Source organism: Crinia signifera, chromosome 4, assembly GCF_055691185.1.
Source record: "Crinia signifera chromosome 4, ASM5569118v1, whole genome shotgun sequence".
NCBI lineage: Eukaryota > Metazoa > Chordata > Amphibia > Anura > Myobatrachidae > Crinia > Crinia signifera.
The window spans coordinates 282,761,054-282,784,395 of NC_139220.1; the positions used below are offsets into that span (position 1 = coordinate 282,761,054).

At 44.4% G+C, this 23,342-nt stretch overlaps 1 protein-coding gene across 1 annotated transcript; it reads right to left on the bottom strand.

The window, feature by feature from the left end:
• Positions 1-21,856: 21,856 nt before the first annotated feature.
• On the bottom strand, positions 21,857-22,501 carry LOC146073088 (olfactory receptor 5P60-like). The gene has a single exon (XM_083180268.1). The coding sequence runs from the start codon at positions 22,499-22,501 to the stop codon at positions 21,857-21,859; it is 645 nt and encodes a 214-aa protein (XP_083036394.1).
• Positions 22,502-23,342: the final 841 nt, after the last annotated feature.

Consider the following 23,342-nt stretch of genomic DNA (forward strand, 5'->3'; position numbering starts at 1 on the left):
GTTTTAGCACGTTCCAATGCCTTCTAAGGATACTATTAAGTTCTTTTTCTTGAGTGTTATACTGTGTAACAAAGAACGTATCACTGGATTTGGTTGTATTAACAGGGACATTGGTCAGGGTATCGGTACCAGATGACTCGGTATGAGCAACAATGGAATTAGAACTAAACAAAGTGCCCCTATCCAGGGCTCGTGATCTTTGAAGTCCCCCTTGTACAATCCTACTCGGATAGCCTCTCTTCTCAAACCTGTCGACATATATTTTGGCTTGCTCCTCAAAGAGAGCCGGGTCAGAACAGTTCCTCTTGAGACGGAGGAACTGTGAATAAGGAATATTGTCCTTCCAGGCCCCTAGGTGGCAGCTTGAGTAATCCAAATAACTATTTGCGTCGACAGGTTTGAAAAAGGTAGACGTTTGGATTTTTTTGTTATTTGGAAAATCACTTACGTCCAGTTTTAGGTCTAAGAACTCGATTCTCGAGGCATGAAAAACAGAAGTAAATTTCAAATTGAAAGAGTTGACATTAAGGGTGTCGACAAAGTGGCAAAATGAAGACTCGTCACCATCCCAGATGATGACGATGTCATCTATATACCTCTTAAACAGTATTAACTGGTCACGTGGTGTACCGGTGACTACTTGTGTCTCCCACTTCTCCATATATATGTTAGCAAGGCTAGGGGCACAAATCGTGCCCATCGCCGTGCCACATACCTGGAGGAACCACTCCTCAAGAAACTCAAAATAATTAAATTTCAAAACAAAATTCAAACACAGACATATAAATTCCCTTCTTTCTATTGATATGGAGGAATCATTAGCAAGGCGACTCTCCACAGCACCAATCCCCCCATCATGGGGGATGCTCGTGTAGAGAGCCTGTACATCAATGGAGGCAAAATGATAACCTTCCTTCCATTCGATGACCTCTAGTATCTGAAGTAAATGTGAGGAGTCTCTAATATAAGTTTCTATTAGGGGAACATATTTCTTGATATAACAATCCACGTATTCGGAAATCCTGGAGGTGAGGGACCCGACCCCGGCCACGATGGGACGACCGGGGGGGGGTATCACCCCCTTATGGATTTTAGGCAGGTGGTAGAACGTGGCTAAATTAGGGGATGTATTCCATAGATACTTAAATTCGTCTAGGGTTAGAATTTTATTACTCAAACCTTTCTTAAGCAGAATCTCCAGCTCCTTCAAATATTCCTGTGTGGGGTCCCCCGGTAATTTGGTGTAAGAATTAATATCAAGGAGTAATTTGTGTGCTTCTTTTATGTAGTCACTTCGGTCGACAATGACTACACCCCCCCCCTTGTCGGCACTTTTAATCACAATAGATGTGTCCGACATCAGGGTTTTTAGCGCTGCTCTTTCTTTAAAGCTTAAATTTGATCTATTGGGAATTTTGTCTTTAAGATTACAAAAATCCTTTTTAACAAGCTCAGCAAAAAGGTCAATATAGGGCCCCCTCCGATATCCCACAGCTTTACTTATGATCTTTTATATATATTAACATGTCGTCTATGTCGACTATATTGGCTCAACATGCACTTTTTAGTGATTTTTTTTTTACACAGTGAGCGATTAGATATATAACTGTGTATCTCTAGAATATATTGAGTACATTATAGTGGTAATATGTTTATTATTCATTGTGTCCTTTGTATGTTTTTAAATTTTCACAGACTCCGTCACCTTGGCAACCAGACGCTATGAGGATCTTGACGTGATTGAGTCACTGATGTGCGCCAGCGTGAGTGCAGGGCGCTGACACAGTGACGTCATCGGGATGCCGTGCAGCGTGGAGGGACGCCAAGGCGGCGCAATGTGCACAGGGTGGGGATATAAGGTAAGATTATTGCATTTTGTATTTTGTAATCTGAGCAAATTCCACTAGGAATGAAACGTCATTACTGATCTCTGACTCCGTGTGATTTTTTGCTACGAGTGCCGCACATCTTGTATGCTATATATATATATATATATATATATATATATATATATATATATATATATATATATATATTAGTGCTCCTTTCTTAAAAAAGAAGAAATAAATAATAAAGAGTTACTTTTCATAATAGAATAAGGAGCTAATTTCAATTATAACTTGAGCAAATATGTTGCATACAAGAACTTCTTGTGATTTAAAAATTTTTTAGTACAAAAAAAAGTTTTTATGCTATCCTGACATATATTTATGAAGTTTTGAATCTACATGATTAAAGGCAAGGGTTAATTTTAATATTTTGGAGGTGATTTGTATTCTTAGAGGATAGGAAGTCAATTCATAAAGTTTAGAGACAAGGGATACCAGTCAAAGGAGAGAGAATGTAATTGGACAAAAATATATTTATTTATATATTTATGTGGTACGTGTTTCCTAGCACGGCGCCCACAAAGCAAATAGCTTAGTGGGCTATTCTGCGTAGGAAAATCGCATTGCATCGTGTAGCGTGTATAGTGCTGTGTGATGCGATGTCCATATTAAGTGCACAGAAGTGCTTATACAATGAAATCTCGCATAGGATCGCATGGCACCAAATGCAATGCAATGCAATGCGATATTTCATTGTACAAGCACCAATGCCATGAGATGGGATGGGTGCTTACTATGACATGTGATCAGAGCCGGTGCAAGGCTTCTCAGCACCCTAGGCAAAACTTCAACCTACTCCCCACCCCCAATTTTTTTTCTTTAGATCATGTGGTCATCCAATCCTAGTGGTCATCCAATCCTAGCAATGTAGGAAGTATGACTCAAGGGAAAGTATAGAGGTGAGGTCTTAGAAGTTCCACAGCTGCCACCTGCATTAATTACCTCATAGACATCCTTGATTTTTTGATTTGTAGACTTGGTGGCGCCCCCCAGATCCTGGCGCCCTAGGCAGCTGCCTAAAGCTGCCTAGTGGTAGAGCCGGCCCTGCATGTGATGCAATGAGATGTGATTTGTGCATAGTATTACATGTGATTGGTGCTTATAACTGTAAGCACCTCTGACATTGTTTTGCGTCACCCCTAGTATCCACGCCACCCCGAAGCGTGGCGAGCGGTGGCGAAACGCGTCTTCCAACCATTTCATACCCCCACTATTAACGTCGCATGGACTTGATCTTATATAGTGTGGCGAGCGCAGCGAGCCACCAAGCCGAAGCGTGGTGAGCGCTCAAGCCCCGGGAGGGGACATGGAATACATGTAAAGTAATCCTTGTCCGCTCGCCACACTTTGGGCTTGGTGGTTCGCTGCGCTTTCCACACTACATAAAATCAACTCCACGCCGACGTGGATAGTGGGGGTATGAAAAGGTCGGAGGACCCGTTCCGCCGCCGCTTGCCACGCTTCGGGGTGGCGTTGATAGTGGTGGTGTTTTGTGAACACATTCACCCCTGAATAATTTACTTAAATAACTCATAAACCATAAAATAACTGGTAATACAAACAATTAATACATTTAAAACAGTAAAGATTAATTAAGAACATGTAATCAACATATGAACAAATTATTTAGTTGTACTTAGGGAGAAGTGTCAGGGCATGCATGATACGATGAAATGGGTTATCCCCACCCAATGTTTTTCGCAACATAAACTCCACTAGGTATGATTGGCGCATATGCCTTGCGGTGCCACCGATGGCATTTATTGCGCCATTTGCATGCGCCCCACATTCTTTCTATGTTCTGAGTATGGACCCATGTTGATAGGTCGATGAAATTGTAGCAGTGGTTAACCTGGGCGTGCTCATATCCTGCCAATTGGAGCTGATCAGTCTGTGTAAATTGTAGATCCAGGCTCTACCATGTCAATGATAGTCGTCATCCACGTGCTGGCATCGCGGGTGGCCACCATCGCCAGGAAACACTGCTGTTTCCCTACATATTCACACAAAAACCCACTGCTGGGGTAACATCTGGCCTACATTGCTCTTTCTCCTCACGAATAAGCTTTCATCCACCTCCACTATGCAATCTGGTCCACCGATACGGCGCTGTGGCTGATCCATGAGGTCCATCAAGCAAGCCTCCCGCATCCACTTATTGTAGAACACAGTGGTTTTTTTTGGACATATCCAGCTGTTGCTGACAGTAGTCGATCTATGTCAGCTCCTGCGTCCATGAGTATATGAACCTCACCAAGGTGAGGAAGGGTAAGCAGCACCCTGGAAACCAGAGTGCCGCTCTGAGGCTCACCTTTAGGCAGCAAACCTTGACATGGCACCGCCACGTACCTTCCTTCACACTTAGGCGCATAATGTGTCCATTGGTGCAATTCGCCGCCACCGGTAATTGATGATGGCGCTGAAAAAACTCAACAGCCATTACACAAAATATGAAAATTCTCCAACAATAAATCACCAGCTCACAAATACACTTCTACTCCTCTCAGAAAATCACCTCAGAATGATTTCTGTGAGGATGTGACAGAGGGCGGAATTCACAGTGAGCCAGGGAGCGGGAGACAGTGAGCGGGAACGGGAGTGGTACTGAAATCGCATCGCATCACATCGCATATATATGTCACTATAACGCTGCATGCAATGCGATTTCAGTACGGTACCGTACGTACAAAAATTGGTCGCCGTGCTAGGAAACAAGTACCATTTATGTTATATCAATATATTTAATTTGACAGCCTCAATAAGGCCCTCTGGATGTATGTGTCACAACATTCAAGTATTTTAGTGTTATCTGCTTTGTGAAATCCTGCTGGTTCTGCTCTGTCTCATGTTGCACAGTCTGCTTGGTTAGGTAACCTGTGAGGCTCTAGCTCAGTGCTGACAGATGAGCTCATTAGCTCCTTATAAAATGCACTTGCTGGCAGGTATTCCCTGCGAGAGTATAGGCTCACAACCTGCTCCAGAGTCCCTTGTACTTTTACTTTGTTCCTGATTACCAGATACTGACTTTGGCTTGTTTCCTGACTATCCATTAGCTTAATCCCTATGTACTGTGAGTTACCCGTGTTTGACCTCAGCCTGCCTTTTGACCACTCTCCTGCCTGATCCTTGTGTACCGTACCCAGTGACTACCAGTGGATGACCTTGGCTTGCTTTCTGGCTACTCTCCGGTCTGATCCTTATGTACCTTGCCTGTGACTACCTGTGTATGACCAGGCTAAGATGTCCAGTAATCCTGAGTCCATGCTACCTGTTTCCAGGAGTTTGCCAGTGCCACTTGGGAACCTGATCAGGATACTGCAACCAGCGCATCCATAGCAGTGAAGCCCAAATCCCAACCGGAGGGGTCACTGGTGAACACCTATGGCATGGTAAGATTCCGCACCCCTGTATCAGGTCTAGCCAATCCCTGGCCTGGTGACCATCGTCATGAGTCTTAGACCGTGACAGTATGGACCCCAGCTGGTGCATTCAATAAACTTATTGACGACAAAGATTCCTATATCTGTTGCCACCTCCTGGTATTACAGTGATATGTTCAATTACGAGAATTTTCAGGCTTTGTGGATCTCTATTGTGATGTAATTGGAAATGTTTGGAGACGCTGTGGGTTAGAACACCGTTCATGATGTTTCTCCGGTGTTCTAAAAATCTTGTCCTTTAGCTTCCTAGTAGTTCTGCCCACATAATGAATATTACAACTACAGGTTAAGAGATCATTTACATAGGTCACATTGTAAATTACAGTATGAAAGGTTTTATTACATATTTATTTTGGTAGTTGGAATAAGATATGATTTAACATTGAGGATATGAGAGCAGGTGATACATCTATTTCCATTACATTAAAAACAGCCCTTGGGTCTCATTGGGAACCATGAGTTGTTGACATTGGATACTTATTTTTCTTAATTTTAAAAGCGGGGGTCAATATCTGTTTAAAGGAGCTGCTTTTCTTGTAAATGAAACAAAGTTCACTTGAAAGAAATGAAGGTAATAAAGGGTCTTGCTTTAGAATATTATAATTTTTCTTAATGATATTTTTTTTCTGTACTAGAACTATTGAATGTAGCTACAGTATATAGGCCAATTCTTTGTCTGATAGTGGATCTTGTTTTTTTGTATACATGAGGAGATCCTCTCTTTTATATTTAAGTACTTCTGTGTAGGCAGTGTCTATTAGATGTTGGGGATAACCTCTTTGGAGGAAGGCAAAGGACATGTCTTTGGCTTCTTAGATGAAGTCTTTAGTGTATGAGCAGTTATACCTTAGTCTGACAAACTGCCCTTTAGGGATAGTATTCTTCCAAGGAAAATGGTGTTCACTATGCAAGTATGCATTTTTTCTGACTTCTTAGGTACTATTTTTGTGATATTTGATTATCAACAATCTTTAGAGATATATCTATAAAGGTGATTTTAGAGGGATAAAACTGGTGTATGAAGTGTAGATTATAATCATTGTGGCTAAGGTGATCAACAAAAGATTGTGCCAAAAGTGTATTCCCATTCCAAATACAGTAATAAAAAGATTGTCTATGTACTGCCCATAGAGGACCAGACTTGCGCCAAAGTCCCCGGCCCAGATCAGTTGGTCTTCGACCTGTGCCATGTATAGATTTGCGTAACTTGGTGCAAATCTTGTCCCCATGGCGGTACCCATGATTTAAATAGTAGGTGCCAAGGAAAATAAAATAATTGTGCTTCAAAATAAAAAAAAATTGAATCCCAAAGAAAGTGTTCATGTTCCACTCTCAGGTCATTATCTTTTGCCAATCTGTTGACAATAGTCTAAATGCCCAATTGAGGTGGGATGTTGGAATAGAGCAGGGGTAGCCAACTCCATTCCTAAAAAGCTACCAACAGTGCACGTTTTCCAGGTCTCTTCACAGAATCACAAGTGAAGTAATTTGCTCCACCTGTGGATCTTTTAAAATGTTAGTGAGTACTGAGTGCACCTGTGTACCTGCAAAATGAGCCGGAAAATGTGAACTGTTGGAATAGAGGCTTTGTACATCAAGGGTCAAGAAATTATACGTGTCTCTCCAAGTGTGGTTCGAAATCAATTTTAGAAAAGAGGTTGTATATTTTATGTATAATTTGAGAGTGGACACTCGTGGTTGTCCCATATATAGATTTGCGTAACTTAGCATGAATCTGATCCCCATGGCAGTACCCATGACTTGTAGATAGTAGCTGCCAAGGAAAAGAAAATAATTGTGCTCCAAAATAAAGGAAAGTGAATCCCGAAGAAAGTGTTGATGTTCCACTCTCATCTTTTGCCAATCTGTTGACAAAAGTCCTCATAGCTAGTCTTATCTGTCTTTCTGTATAGTAATCCTATATGCCACTCTTTTACTTGACAACTACAGTACTATCTTTTGCTGGCATGCCAGGTTTTTTGCATCCATTCACAACATAGGGCACAATAAATACAATCTTAGGATCTCAAAAAATACAGAAAATTTAAGGTGTATACAATATGTTCCTTGTGATGCTGGAAGACTTGTCTGTAGGTGTTCACCTTTAAATCAATTGAATGATCTCCATGATACAATACATTCAAGATTTTATTTTTAACAAAAATCTGTAGTAAAATAATAAACTAATGTAAATAAAGATCCATATAAAGGACAATTTTGGTGAAAACACTGAGTGAACAATGGGCGTACCCCACTCACAGTGATGGAAGTGGATTCAACTATATAAAGGTTTCAGTACTTCTTTACTTTCACGGCGCCAGCATGGTGCCGCGCGTACTTCCGGGTTACGCTCGCCACTAACTAAGTAAAAAAAACTAAGTTAACGCCATGCCAACATGGATAGTTCATACCTCCACTATCCATGTTGGCATGGAGTTGATTTTAATTAGCGTGGCGAGCGTAGCGAGCCACCGAGCCTGCAGCGTGGGCGAGCGAAGCGAGCCCTGCAAGGGGACTCTGACGCGCGGCGCCATGCTGGCGCCGTGAAAGTACAGAAGTACCAAGGTTTCTTTAGCTGCAAAAAGTCTACCCCTCACCCAATGGATGGGAGAAAATGGAGTCATACCCAGACTTACATTAAATTCATCTGTAATACAGTAAGTACATAAAGTTATCTTTGTATTTTTGAGAATATCAATACAGGATTCAAGAGCTGCGTACCATACTCGGGGTAAGTATAGTGGGTACAACAAATGAACAGTCTCAATTTTGTTAGTCACAGTCTCCCTCCTTCCTGATTTTGAAATTTTGTGTGGAAAAGTGTTGGTTGAGCAAATAGAAAATAAACAAAATGGGGGGCGTGGCCTGGCCAGGCATGGAGACAGTTGTGTTTTGAAAAGCTCCTGCACTATCTCCACACATCACAGGGAGTCTCCCCACTCACAAGCCTCCAGCCACCCTTACCTGCAGTCCCCTGCCCTGCGGTGAGCTGCGCTGTGGAGCCAGGAGAGGGAGGAATCCTTCCTTGTGGGTTGCAGCCCTCACCTTGCCTCCAGCCGCAACCTCGAATTTGAACTGCACCCACCAGCTGGGCTCCACGCTCTGGATCACAGACATCTTCAGCACTCCGGACCCACCAGACCACCCGGAACACCTCTGCAAGTACCCTGATCAGCACCCCTCCCATCTGGGACTGCCTCCCCTGCCCTTTTAACCCAAGAGCGCAAGGAGGGACGGGAACATCCCTGTCTCCCTCCCTGTACTCTGCCTGCAGTGGCAATCTTGTAAGGCCTCCGGCCACATTCCAGTGAGACTGCCTCTCTCCCACCTGAACCAAGATTGCCCTTATTGCCTGTACATATAAAAGGGCTTTCTCCTTCTGACCATTGGGTGGACCCTATAAATATCCCCCAGGCCCTCCCATTTGTCTCCTGGACCTTTGCTACACATTTATTGCTACCCAGCTAGGCTGCAGATTTTCTCTCTGTGATTACTGGCATCTACTAGTGTGACATTTATGGGAGCCCACCGGCCAACACAGTGAAAGAGGTTATTTTACACCACTGTGCTCTCCTATGGGGTGCCATCCCCTAGCTACTACCCTGATTGTAGTTGCTAAGATTCAGTGGCTACTGTGAAGTTCATTTACTGGGTAGGAGCTCCCCCTAGTGTCCCTTCCAAATATACTGATTCATTGGTGATATTCATCTTTATCAGTTACATATATAGATACTAGAAGAGTATATGAGATGCCTTGGAACTTAATAAGAGAAGGAGTAACCTCCTTTCCACTGCTATCCCTGCATATCCCTCATTACCAAGAGAAGTGTTTACAGGGATCCAAGCTGCTGCATCTGAAGTTGCCACAGATGCCAGAGAGGCCTCACGGCTACACCAATGGCCTGCCATGCCTATCAACAGCTCATCGGACATGTGAATATTAGCTGTATCTGTTATAATTCTTAGTTACTATCTCTCTCCCGTAGTAGCAACTAATAGTTGGTTTATTTACTGTATGCAAATGTTTTTTTATGTTTCTTTCTAAATTAATATTTTCATCCACAACACAGTTGTAGGTAGACCCAAAATACCTTTCAACTCATCTTGTTAAACACTTTACAATGTTCTATGTGTTACTTTAGATTTTTTTTTTATAATTGAGTGAACTTATATCACCCTAACCTTCCCTCGAGCTGGCCTAAAAGTAGAATGTTTTCATCATTATTCGATTGTTATTTTTACGGTGGTTTGCTCTAGTTCCCTTCAACCCGAATGCTCTGCTGTATATTTGTAGACCATGGGCCCTCCTCGGTTCCCCATCTTTTTTTTTTTTTTTACGCAATCAGTTTTTATTAAGAAAAGGACAAAGGGTCGTACAAACAGTCTTCAGTATATAACAGAAATTTACAGTCAAGTACATTGTGAGACAGCAGAATGTTCCCATGTGGAATGCAATTATAGTTCACAAACATTTACATTCCCAGAATGTCACACCTAAATCATTCCGCGTAAAAATCCTATGTCAACCAGACCACTGAAGACTGAGTAAATATTATAACATACAATGAACAAAGAAAGAGTAGAATGTTTATAAAGTGAAAGGGACAGAGTAAAGATGAGAGAGGGGGACAGTAAGAGGGTATTGGGGTGGGTGTGTGGGATCCGTCTCTGGTTCACATTGGGGCTGGGGCTTGCTCTGTTAAAATTATATTGGAGTATTCTGGGGATTCTTTGAAAGTAAGCCAGCTCATCCATGTGGCGGCGAAGGTCTGTACCTTATCTCTCAGGAAGGAGGTCAGGTCCTCCATGTCCATATATAGATCAACTCTGCGGAGCCAGCGGGAGACGGGAGGGGGGTCTGGGGACCTCCAATAGCAAGGAATAACCGCCCTTGCTGCATTCAGTAGATGTCTAATCAATGACTTTTTGAACATGGATATTGGTAGGTCTATGAGGTTAAACAACCATAGCTCCGGACAAAAAGGTAAAGAAGTACCAGTAATTTTTTCTGTCAGGTTGTGAATCTGGCGCCAGTACGTTTGGATATATGGGCAGGACCACCAAATATGTATATGTGAGCCTTGAGATTGATTGCACCGCCAGCAGAGATTGGGTAATGCCCTGTTCATTTGGTGCAGTGTCTGCGGACATCTGTACCAACGTGAGACAATCTTATATTGGGTTTCTAGCGTCTGTATTGAGGATGAGGAGGCAAAAATATATTTAAAAATTTTGGACCACTGGTCTCCCGACAAGGCCCCATTTAACTCCCTATTCCAAGCTACAGCGTATGCTGGCATGTCGTCTGCCCGATTACTCAGGCAAATCTGATATAGTTGAGATATTAAGTGCCTCGGGGGCTCTTGTGAGAGGATCATTGATTCAAAAGGAGTAGGGTCCCATCCCTGGGTCCTAGCGGGGAGGGAGGAAACATAATGTCGAATCTGGAGGTAAAGCCAGAACAGGTTTGCCGGAAGACCAGCCTCCGATCGCAGGTCCGAGAAGGATCTCAGTCCCGTTTTATCTACTATCTGCCCTAGATAGGAAACATCAATCGAATTACGTATGGGGAGTGTCCGGAGAATTTCTCCTGGAGGAAACTCTGGGTTGTTTATCAAGGGGGTAAGAAGTGATGTGCCTGATTTAAAAAAGGAGAGGTTCCTATAGCTGCGCCAGCATTGTAGTGTGGGGGTCAGTGTTGGATGTCGTGTTGTGGGTATCTTCCTAAGCCAAGGGGCGACCCTCGGGGATATACCTACTGCATGTCCCTCGATGGCGGGCCATTGTTTATTTTGTCGGGGTCTCGACATCTCCACAATCCTAGAAAGGTGTACCGAGTGGTAATAGCTGAGAAAATGGGGAAGCTGGAGACCCCCTTTATCCCGGCTTTGTATAAGGATTCTTTGAGAGATTCGCGGCCTTCGATTGCCCCATATAAATTTTCCAACTGTGCCTTGCAGTTCTCTAAAGAAAGAAGGTGGGACTGCGATCGGCAGAGCCTGCAATAAGTACAATACTTTAGGGAGAATATTCATTTTAACCGTGTTTACTCTGCCCAGCCAAGACAATTTGAGGGGTGACCACTTTGCAAACTCCGCTTTTATATTAGTCAGTAGCGGGAGGAAGTTGAGTTGAAAAAGGTTGGCGTTATTCTTAGATAGCCGGATGCCTAGATATTTAATATGGTCATTCTGCCAATGGAACGCGAACGCCTTTTTAATCCCCTCCACTGCATTGTCTGGAGCAGAGATATTCAGGGCCACAGATTTTGAGTAATTAATTTTAAAATTCGATAGGCGCGCAAATCTCTCAAATTCTAACATCAGGGAGGGCATTGAGGTGATTGGGTCTGACAATGATGCCAGAAGGTCATCGGCATAAAGTGCCAGCTTATGCTCTGTCTTACCAACTCTTACGCCCTTGATATCTCCATTCAGTCGAATCGCGCGCGCCAGGGCCTCTATGCACAAGACGAAAATTAAAGGCGAGAGGGGGCAACCCTGTCGTGTTCCGTTTCTGATCTTAAATGAATCTGAGAACGCTCCATTAACTCTCACCTGGGCAGAGGGGGAACTATATAATGCCAAAATACGATGGTAGCAGTTTGGGCCTATTCCAATGTGTCTAAGTACGGCTTTCATAAAAGACCAGTCTATTCTGTCGAAGGCCTTTTCTGCGTCTGTGGATAGAAAGACCACATGTGCCTTCTGAGACCTTGCAAAGTGTATTAGATCCACTACCTTAGTCGTGTTGTCTTTGGCCTCCCTCCCCACCACGAAGCCTACTTGGTCTCCGTGGACCAATCCAGGGAGGAGGGATCCTAGCCGCTGCGCGATAAGTTTGGCATAGAGTTTTAGGTCTGTGTTTAAAAGTGAGATTGGCCTATAACTAGCGCATTGGGCGGGGTCCTTTCCCTCTTTGTGGATTATCGAGATGTGTGCTTCTAGACTCTGAGGCGAAAAAATAGTGTCTTTGGAAATAGAATTACAAGCTTTTAGAAAAAGAGGCATTAAAGTCGAGCGGAAAGACTTGTAGTAGCTTATTGTAAACCCGTCTGGGCCAGGGCTCTTCCCTGATGGGGTGTTTTTAAGGGTCTGTTCGAGTTCTTCTATGGTAAAGGGTTGGTCGAGCCACTGCATATCTGTCTCAGAGAGGCGTGGGAAATGAACTGATGCTAAATAACTGTCAATATCTTGTTTAAGGTTTAAGGTTAAGTTCCTTTATCTGGGACAAGTCTCCCCTCAAGTTATATAAACGGGTGTAATAGTCCTCAAATGCCTTAGATATTTGCGAGAAAGTGTGGACTTTCTTACCGGAGTGATCTGTTACGTTTTGGACATATGTTTGCGATCTTTGGGCCCTAAGTGCCCTCGCTAACATTGAACCAGGTTTGTTACCCCATAGGTAGAATTTGTGTCTACACTTACGAAGTTCTAGCTTGGTTTTATCCCTAAGCAGCTGATTAAGTGTTGATCTGGCCTCAGTCAATTCTTTTAGTATATCTGGTGAGAGGGAAGTCTTATGTGAAAGTTCCAGGGCCTTTATCCGCCCTAGCAATTCAATCCTCTTAGCCTCTTTTTCTTTTTTCATCATGGACCCTAGCTGTATGCACTTTCCCCTGATCACACATTTGTGTGCCTCCCAAACAGAAGTTGGGGACGCCTGCTCGTTGTCATTATTCAAGATATAATCTGTGATAGTAGACTCCAACTCTCTTCTCGCTCTCACGTCTGCAAGCAGGAGTTCATTAAAGCGCCAGGACCACGCTCGTGGTGGCGCGAGGGGGATCTGAAGTTTGGTGTGGACAGGGGAGTGGTCAGACCATGTGATCTGTCCCACGTCGCTGCTGATAAAGTGATGTAGGAACTGGTGGTCTACTAAGAAGTAGTCTATTCGGGAATAGACTGAATGTGAGTGTGAATAGTAGGTATAGTCTTTATCTGTCGGATGTTGTATTCTCCACACATCCAGCAACTGGTGATCATGGAGAAGCTGTTTGACCTTGCGGTGGTCTCGTGCACGCAGAGAGTTAGGGGGAGGGTTACAGTCTATTAGTGGATCTAGCGACCAATTAAAGTCTCCTCCAAGTATCAGGCACCCTTCTCTCAGTGGTTCTATGAGTCTCAACACTCTACCAAAGAATTGCCGCTGGCGGGCGTTAGGGAAGTAAACATTAACAAGTGTATATTTTTGGGAATAAAGTGTAAATTTAAGCACTTGGCATCGCCCTTCTATTAAGTCATGGTGGGAGATCTCAGTTAGGTGTAGGTTACGGGACAGTAAAATGGCTACTCCTAGTGTCTTGCCTGCCAGGTTGTTGCTGGTGTGTGTGGTGGGGTAGTAGTGATTATAGAGTCTGGGTGCTGCACCTTTTTTGAAATGGGTTTCTTGAATGAAGGCCACATCAACCTTCTTTGACCTGAGCTCCCTAAGTAGAGTAGACCTCTTTTCTGGTATATTCAGACCCTTTACGTTCAGGGAAAGAAGGTTAAGTGTTGGTGCGTTCAAGGCCATGTCGAATAGAGTGTAAATGTGGGCATGGTGTGCAGGAGCCTACTTACCAAACCCCAGGACCTGAAACAATTGAGAACCCTAGACGGGAGGTAAGGGGGAGGGTTAGAAGGGGGAGAAACATCAAGGAAAGAAAAAGGAAAACAATCAACATTTCTCTTAGTGAATGCATTTATAAACTTAAAGTCAAAAAACTTAAGAAAAACAAAACCACCGGCAGAGACGGCGATGTCGTTTATTGACATCCCCTCTCTGCAATTCTGTGGTTCACCCAAACTGGGGCATACGCCCGCCGCCTCCCCTACTCTAGATTCAATGTCACGTCAGTGATAAGTCTATTATACAGTGAATTAATATACATATTAACGTTTGAGTTGAGGAAGCATGCTGGTAGTGATAGAACATTATTCTAAAAAAAAAAAAAAAAAAAAAAAATAAAAGTTCCGCCCAAGAGTACCTATCTAGGGGCATCCAACCCCGGAGGGCTGCTCTATGGACCAAGGAGGTAATTTACTGGATCACTGGGGGGATAGGAGAGGGGGTAGCCTGCTATAGGCATGGGGGGGGGGTCCAGTGCCTATCTAACTAGCCTCCTAACGTGTAGTAAACACCTTCATCCAAGCTAACTGGGCCAGGCCCTCTCAAGAGCAGAATATTGTGACCCACTAGTCCCCGGAAGGTTTCCCCAAACGGGGGACAAACATAACTAAAAACGTTAACTCAGGTTTAAAGAGTGGTTGTCGCTACTATTACTATGTCAATATGAGTTCTTACGGGCTCCGAAAACCTTCAGTCACCCCTCCAGTGGATCATACCGCTAGATTGGATTGGTCATCAGGTTACAGCGTCCCGGCTTGTGGAGCTGGCGGAAGGAGCTATTCTGGCGTTTCTGCTCACCACCATCCACGGCTGGTCACCCGGTGGCAGGGGGGGGGTCCAAACGGGTCGTCATGTGGGCCCATTCTGTAAGGAGCGGCTTAGGTATGTCCAGGGTCGAACAAAAAGACTCCAGATCGGATGGTTCCTGCAAAGTCGCTTGTCTCCCCTCATGTGACGCTTGAATGCTGAATGGGAAGCCCCACCGAAATCGGATCCGCTTCTGTTTCAGGAGGTCTGTGAGGGGTTTGAGCATGCGCCTCTGTTGGAGTGTGCTCCAGGAGAGGTCGGGGAAGATGCTTATTCTATCGCCATTGAACTCGACGGCTTCAAGCTTCCGTGACTTGGACAGAATTGCCTCTCGTTCCCTGTGATAGTGCAGCCTACAGATGACGTCTCGTGGCTTCTCAGATTGCAGACCTCGAGGTCTCAAGGCCCGGTGAGCACGATCAAATAGAATAGCGTTGTCCGGCTCTGCTTCTAATATCTCATTAAAGATCTTTGTTAGGGCGTCAATCAGACCTGGACCTTGGACATCTTCAGAGAGGCCTCGGACCCGGAGGTTGTTCCTCCTCCCCCTGTTGTCTATGTCATCCATGCGACGTTGGAGGAGTTTCAGCTCCTGGGCATGTACCGCCGTTACTTCACGGAGCTTCTCTTGAAAATTCACTATTGTGTCAGTGCGGTCCTCTAAGGTTTCGACCCTCTGTGACGTCTGGGTAAGATCAGATTGGATAGCAGACACTTCTGACTTAATTGATTCCCGTAGGGACTGTTCCAGATCCAAAAAGTCTTTTTTGGACGGGAGGTCTGCTTTCGTGGGTAGAGTGCGGAGATAAGATAGGACCTCCGATAGGGTCACCTCCGAGCCCTGGGGGGGAGGCGAAACTGAGGAGAGATCCATTTGGAGCGGATCACGCGGTGACCGAGAGGCCTCCGAGGAAAGCTGTGAGTCCTCTGTGTGTGGGTCGGGGTTTGGTGTGAGATATCTAAATATATTTGATCGAAGCTGACAATCACTTTGGTTTTTAGTCACCGGTGTCTTAGAGCCTCTTCTCGTCTTCCCCATATGTAAGTAGAATGTTAGGACCCCCGGGGGCGGGTATTCTCAATGAATCAGCAGCTTGTCCTCATGTTCGATACAAGAGGTGGGCAGTAGGAGGCAGCGTCAGCGTCACCCCATATTTGACGGGTGGCTAGGGGGTCATGGCCTGTCCGTTAGGTCATTCAAGGCCTTGTTAGTACTGGGATAGGCTTCTGGGCCGTCACCGCGGGCAAATCACGGTGTCTTAGTTATTTCTCACAGGACTGTCCACGGCCTGGGCACAACGTTATTCAAGGAAGAGAACTGAGAGCCGGGCGGGATCGCCGTATATACTCTTGGCCTCTGTATTTGGGGGTTAGGAAAGTCCAAGCCGCCTATTGGGGAGTTTAAGCCCTTTCAATAAGGACAATTTGTATTTTCCTAGGAACTAACAGAAGTTATGAGCCTGTAATTTGTCGATTAGGCCACAAGATGGAGCTCCAGGGTTCAGTTTGAATAAGGCAGCAGGTACACTGTCTCAGGTTTGCATGAGAGCTGTGTTTTTTGTCTTCTGAGTGTTGCTCTGTTAGATGGCTGCTGTGCAGATCAGATGTCTGGTAGTTAGTGTAATATAGATTCTGCCTTTATTAGTACTCTCTTTAATTTCTGTATGTTGCTCTATCAGCTTCCAAGCTGGGCAAGTTGCTGGGCAGGCCCAGGGTCTATCGGGGTCTAGGTTATTAAACTGTATAGGGAAGAGGAGAGGTGCCAGAGGGCACAACAGCAGCAGAGCACAGTCTGTAGGATGTCAGAGCTTCTAGTGTGGCCTCCGTAACTTTAGGGTGCTGAGGCACCAGCTGCGTTTTCCCTGAGGCAGGGGGAATCTCCCAAGTTGAGGGGGGGAGTGGGGGAGCGTGTAGGGCCCTAACAGGCTAGTCAGGTGTCCGGTTAGCTGAACAGGACGGGGCCTATGCACCTCAGGACCCCGTCCAGTCACCGCCGCAGCCACAGAGGTATGGGGGACAGCAGTCACCAGCCGCGCTTTACCTTTTCGCGCGGCCGTCTCCTGTGACGGCGGCCCCCGCTGTGTCCGCGCTGCGTGGGATTCCCTCTCCTCCTTCCTAGCGCCGCTTGTCAGGGGGGACGCCTCGAGCTCTCCTGGTGTCCCGCCCGTCAGCCTCCCCGCTGGTTCAGGCGCTGCGTCTGTGCTCCTCCGGCTTCTGCTCCCAAAATCGAGTCCCCGGCTTCGCCGGGATACCAGGCCGCAACCCGCGGGAAGGCAGGAGGCCCTCCCCGGCTCCGCAACCGGTACCTCAGCTCACACCCGGAGGTAAGGGGGTCGAGGGGGGGGCACTTTGGGGTGGGAAACAGGGTTAAGGGGGTGATTTAGGCTCCTCTCTGTCCGCAGCCCATCTTGAGCACGTCCGCTCTGTATGGCGTCCAGGCCACGCCCCCTCCCCATCTTTATAGATGCAGAGAATTACTGTTTCATTAATGATAGTTACTTTCTGTTTTCCATGATAAATGTCTCCCCCTCCCCCCTTCCTTATGTGTTTCCCTGTTTTTTCCTCCCTCCCTCCTTTCCTTCCATAGCGTGTGGTATTGTGGGAAGCAGCTCACACGAAAAAGGTAAAATGGTGTTGGGAGTACAAATGAAGCTTTGGATAATACATGCAAATGTCTTAAAACTGATCTCTCTTAAAGTGAAAGGCCTTAATATCCCTGAGAAAAGATGTAGACTCCTTTACTCAATGCACACTGAAAGAGCGTACGTAGTGTTTCTTCAGGAGACCCACTTTAAAAAGGGGGCCTCCCCAAAGCCATGTTCCCATCATTTCCCATTAGGGTATTATAATGACTACTCGGAAGATAAACCTAAAGGCATAGCCATCCTATTTGCCAAACATGTTAGGTTTCTATAGGTGACGGAAGTGTTCTACTGGTAAAAGCCACCATTGCCAAACAAATTTTCACATTTGTCAATCTCTATCTTCCCAACCACAGCCAACTGTGCTTCATGGGGGAGGCTCTTGAATTGATAGAACATAATCTGGAGGGTGTGTTGGTGGTGGGAAGTGGTGGGAGGTGATTTCATTTGGGCTCTGGAGAAATACTTCTACTCGCCTATAAAGCTATTAACCATACTGCACCAGCATATATCTCTTTACTTATCACAAAATATCTCCTATCTTGGCCACTCGGCTCTGTTCAAGATTTGGGTCTCTTCTACACGGATCACTAGTTCCCATTCACTATTACAGGACTTTCTTAGGGTGTGCTCCCACCCTATCGATTGCCCTTCCATGCACAATAAGACTCTCTACTAGCCTCCTTTCAAGCATTCCCTGAAAACTCACCTCTTCAGGCAAGCCTATCATATTTAAGTACCACACAGATAACCCTCTGAGGCACTTATGTATTATATAGCTTCCCTTCTGGACATGCAACTTGGTGGGACTGCTACGCTATTACTGGTGCTTGTCCTTGTGTTTCCTTCCTATGTCCTTATAGATTGTAAGCTTGCAGCAGGGATTTCTTACCTCCAAGTTTGTTTGTTGTTACCCAGTTTGTTCTATCACTGTCTACAATTGTAAAGTGCAACAGAATTTGCTGCGCTATATAAGAAACTCTAAATAAATAAATTATACTAAATGCTTCAAAACCTTATTGCATGACTGTCAGCTGATAGTGTACCCATATAGATTATTTCTGCTTAGATTAAAAATCTTTAGGCCTCCTTGAAGATGCCTTGATAGGGGAAATAGTTGGTTCTGACCATGCCCCTATTACTCTCGTCCTGTCACTACTCCACCCTCACCCATGACAATGGCACTGGCACTTCAATGAACAATTTCTGAAACATGACGACTGTCAGGCCCAAATAGAGAAAACCATAGAAGATCACACTATTTTTAACTTGACTGACAAGATATCCCCAGTGATGCAATGGAAATCACATTAGTATGTGGTTCAAGGAAAATATATTCAAATTGGTTCCTACCTTAAAAAAAGAAAAAAATGGAAGGCCAAGAGGCCTTACTTTCTAAAATTAAAAGTTGGAGCTAAAACATAAGTCCCCACTAACCCCTGACATTCTGGTGGAACTACACGATCATCATTAAATAACTTATTAAACGAGGGCACCAGTAGGGCTTTCCAATACTGTCACCTACACTACAAACCTGTGAAATTGCTTGCTAGAGCCCTACGAGCTGAAAGATTTCTAACCTATATAAAAGAAATGAAGGATTCTTCTGTTGCATTACTGTACATGTCATTGAAAACAAGATTGCAGAGATTTTCCATAAATATTATACAGATCTCTATAGTTTGTCATCCCATCGCTCCCCTTGTGAGCTCACAGTACATGAGAATGCAGTAAATAAATATTTAGAGGAGACAGCTGCTCTCCTGCTGATTTCCTGCTCTCCCTGATAAAATAATTTCAGTCCTAGAAGAACCTTTCACAGAGAGGGAGCTGTAGGCCACCCTAAAGATCTCCCCATCTGGCAAAAGTCTGGGCCCGATGGCTTTCCAATGACGTACTAGAAAGCGTTTCATGACAAACTGCTGCCCCTTCTTATCCTTGCCTGTAATGCAGTTTCCTTAAAGTCCCACTTGTCTACCCTGTCCTTGGGAGCCCATATCACCGTTAAGCCCATCTCCCTACTAAACGTAGATGTTAAGTTATATGCCAAATTGTTGGCAAACCGCCTAACTCCACTGATACCAAGGGTGATTCACCCAGATCAGATTGGTTTAATTCATGGAAGGGAGGAAAGAGATAACACCATAATGGTTATTGATTTGATAGCACATGCCCAGCCCAGTGATGCTCCTTTCCACGTATGCTAAAAAGGCCTTTGATCGTATAGACTGGGTGTTCATGGAGGCAACATTGCGACTCCTGGGCATAGGTGGGATATTTTTCCAAAAAATCCTTCTTTACATCGATCTCCCACAGCTCAGGTCAGAGTTAACGGACTACTCTCCAGCCCAATAACTATCTCAAACTGAACCAGACAAGGATGCCCACTGTCACCGTTAATATTTGTTCTGTGTATGGAGGCTGTGGCTAGAGCCATTAGAATGAATCCAGATATCAACAGGTTGTCAGTCAGTAATATAGAGCACCACATAGCTCTGTTCACTGACGACCTCCTGGCAGTTATTACAAATACTGTAGTGTCCCTGCCCAACTTTATGAAGGAATTCTCCAGTTTTGGATTGATGTTAAACTTTAAGATCAACTACACTATGTATTCTGATTGACACGCAAGGCTACGAATTCCGCAGCCTTGCGAGTCCATCAGACGCCGCCCGCTGCACGCATTGCCGGTTGCCTCCTTTTCGCATGTGCACCCCCCCACGCGCACGCCTGTAAATGGATGTTTTACATAATAATCCATTTGCAGGTGGGGAGAAATCATTCTCATAACCATATTTCCCTGTTACAAATGATATGCAGAAATAACACAATGGCTCACGCATACATTTTCTTGGCTGGGTCGTATGAATATCATAAAAATGAACATGCTACCAAGACTATTATACCTCTTTCAAACTATCCCCCTAAAATCCCCCCCCCCCCCCTCAGTTCTTGGCAGATACTCACAGGGCAATTATTAAATTTGTTTGGGTGGCAGGAGACCCAGATTCAAACATTGCAGTTACCCATGATATCATCTTATCATCAGGTCATGGTCTTGCATAGAATCCTAGACTGGCCAAGAGCTGACACATGTTTGAAGTAGTGGGTGGATTTGGAGAGATGATCATCAGGTTTATACCTTCAGGCGGTTCCATGGCTCATGATCAACAGCCATTGTACACATTTGACGGTTTGACTCACATTGGCTCTCTGGAGATCTATGCGCTACAAACTGGGTCTCTCTTGACCGAACTCCTTGCTAAGTGGGTACCGACCTTCTCAGCATGGGGTCGCGACTCCATGTTGTTGACCATCAGGCTGATGATTCTTCTAATGTCAGTCAGTGATCCAAGGAGTCTAAAATAACAGACAATTAAACCAATCTTTCAGATGACTCATATAATTTTGTGCCTCCACAATGCTGCCATGTATTTGGTGTCTGCTGACTACACGTGTGATGTGGCGGCCATTCTGCAGTAACTTGCTGGGGTCCATTCATTTTTTTTATTGACTGATGGGGTCCCAAAGCAAAATTGTTTGAGGACTGTTGGTCTAAAGTATCGGCTGTATCAAACATTTTAAAACTAATAAATAAGTGGTCAGGAAAAGGTTAAACATTCCATAATAAATACACAAAAATAATAGAACCAGTACTGCACTTTCTAAGCTCACGTTCTCCCACCTTATGGTTAGACTCCTACCTCTTCTTCCTGCTATCTGCTTTCTAGTCCAGTGCACTGATTGAGGACTCAGATCCACACACTGCAAACTTGGAAGAAGAAGCTGAAACCACTGGGCATGTGCAGCTGCTCCGCTCTGTCTTTTACACTGCATGATGTGGCAGCAGCTGTAGTAATCATATTATATACCATTGCTATTGGCCAGGCAACTAGAACCTCCTCCCTGCGTATGCACTTGTCTTTAGTAGTTACTGTTGAAATCATACTCAAATTCACCAGTATGAATGGTGGTAAATCTGCCGATCAGATAGAACACTATGGCCACATAGTGTTCCATCAATCATGTAGCCCTTCATATCAGCCGCATTTGGCTTATTGTAAATCAGCCGATGACCAGGAGTCGGCCGTATTACAGATCGAATGGGTGCGAATGAATGCATTCTTTCACTGGACTTCTACCTAGGTCCTGACCTGGGTAGAGGGTGGTGTAAACGGCTATGCCGGGTCTTCTGACCTGGCTCCCGTTTATATGAATGGGGGACGTCCGACCTGTGGACCGGGGACACAGGCAGCACAAACTGCCCCCTGGGGAGAGCTGTCAGGGGCGCTACACTCACTACGCTAGGCAGCCGTTGGCAGGCGCGCTACGCTGATTAAACTAGGTAGCCATTGGGCTACGCTGACAACGTAGTGTAGCTGGGCACCGTGATATTACACAAGTACCAAATAATGTATGCTCTTGTTAAACATAATTACATTTATTGAGGGATAATATGTATATTAAATTACCATCTCAACTGTAAACTCCCAAGAAGATTTTGTAGCACTTTTTTAATATAATTATTTCTAAAACTGTAGATAAAGGGGTTTACCATGGGAATAACATTTGTATAAAGGACAGACATGAGTTTGCGCTGTTTTTGTGTAAATACTACATTTGGTAATAAGTAGAGAATGAAAAGCACCAAGTAGAACAGACACACGGCAGACAGGTGGGATGCGCAGGTGGAGAAGGCTTTATGCTTTCCTTGTAAAGACTGAATTTTAAGAACAGATGAAATGATAAAGGTGTAAGAGGCTGCAGTAAGCAGGAACGAGGTCCATAATATGACCCCACCTGCGAAGGCTACAGCTTGAACAACTGTGGTGTAATAGCAGCAAAGTTCTAACAACGAACTAAAGTCACAAAAATAATTATCAATAACATTAGAGATGCAGAAGTCATTTGATAGAAAACAAACAGTTAAACTTAGTGAAGCTACAAATGCTGTTATCCAGACTCCAGTTGATGCCATTTGGCAAAACTTCTTGGTCATGATCTGAGAATAATGTAATGGTTTACAGACAGCAACGTAGCGGTCATAGGACATAACCGTGAGAAGAAGATACTCAGCAGTTGAAAATACAGAAGAACAGAAGAACTGCGTCATACACTCCGAGAATGATATCACGCCACTGACTGCAAGGAAAATACACATCAGTTGTGGAGAAATGGTGGAAGCGCATAAAATGTCCACTGCGGACAGGTTACACAGGAAAAAGTACATGGGGGATTCTATCAAGGGGCTCACATAGATAAGTGCGATGAGCAATAGATTTGTAATTAAGGTGACAATATATGACAGGAGGAAGGACATGAAAATGGACATCCCCAGGCTTGGGAAATCGGAGAATCCTATCATAATAAATACGCTCATATTTCTTGCATCCATTGGCCTTCAGTATCTGTAACAGAGCAAATACTGTATGTCATAACCATAGAAACTGGCAAACATTTTCTGTTGGTGGGCTTTCTTGTAACCCCGCAGTTAGATGTAAGTTGGATGTTGCTATGGGCAACCAATCAGATACTACTTCTTGTGAATGTTCAGATATTCTCTGTAATGTGCTGCAGAATATATATATATATATATATATATATATATACAAATCTGTAGGGGCGGCACTCCACTGTGGTTGTAACCGATATGCAGTTATTGCAGGTAGTCTGGTGCCCTCCGTGTCAGGGATACTGACCATATGCAGGGTGTGGAGGGGACGGTGGCACTCAGCAGCAAAAGAATACACCAGGCAGGTTTAGTGAGCCACTAAACCTGCCTGGTGTATTCTTTTGCTGCTGAGTGCCACCGTCCCCTCCACACCATATATATATATATATATATATATATATATATATATATATATATATATAAATCATAGATAAATAATTTATTTATTTAGCACCTTCTACAAGATAGAATATGATTGGTTGCCGGTAGCAACATCCCATAT

What these genes read in the sequence shown, in the direction of transcription:
- LOC146073088 (XM_083180268.1), bottom strand. Translation starts at nt 22,501, where the DNA reads ATGACGCAGTTCTTCTGTTCTTCTGTATTTTCAACTGCTGAGTATCTT.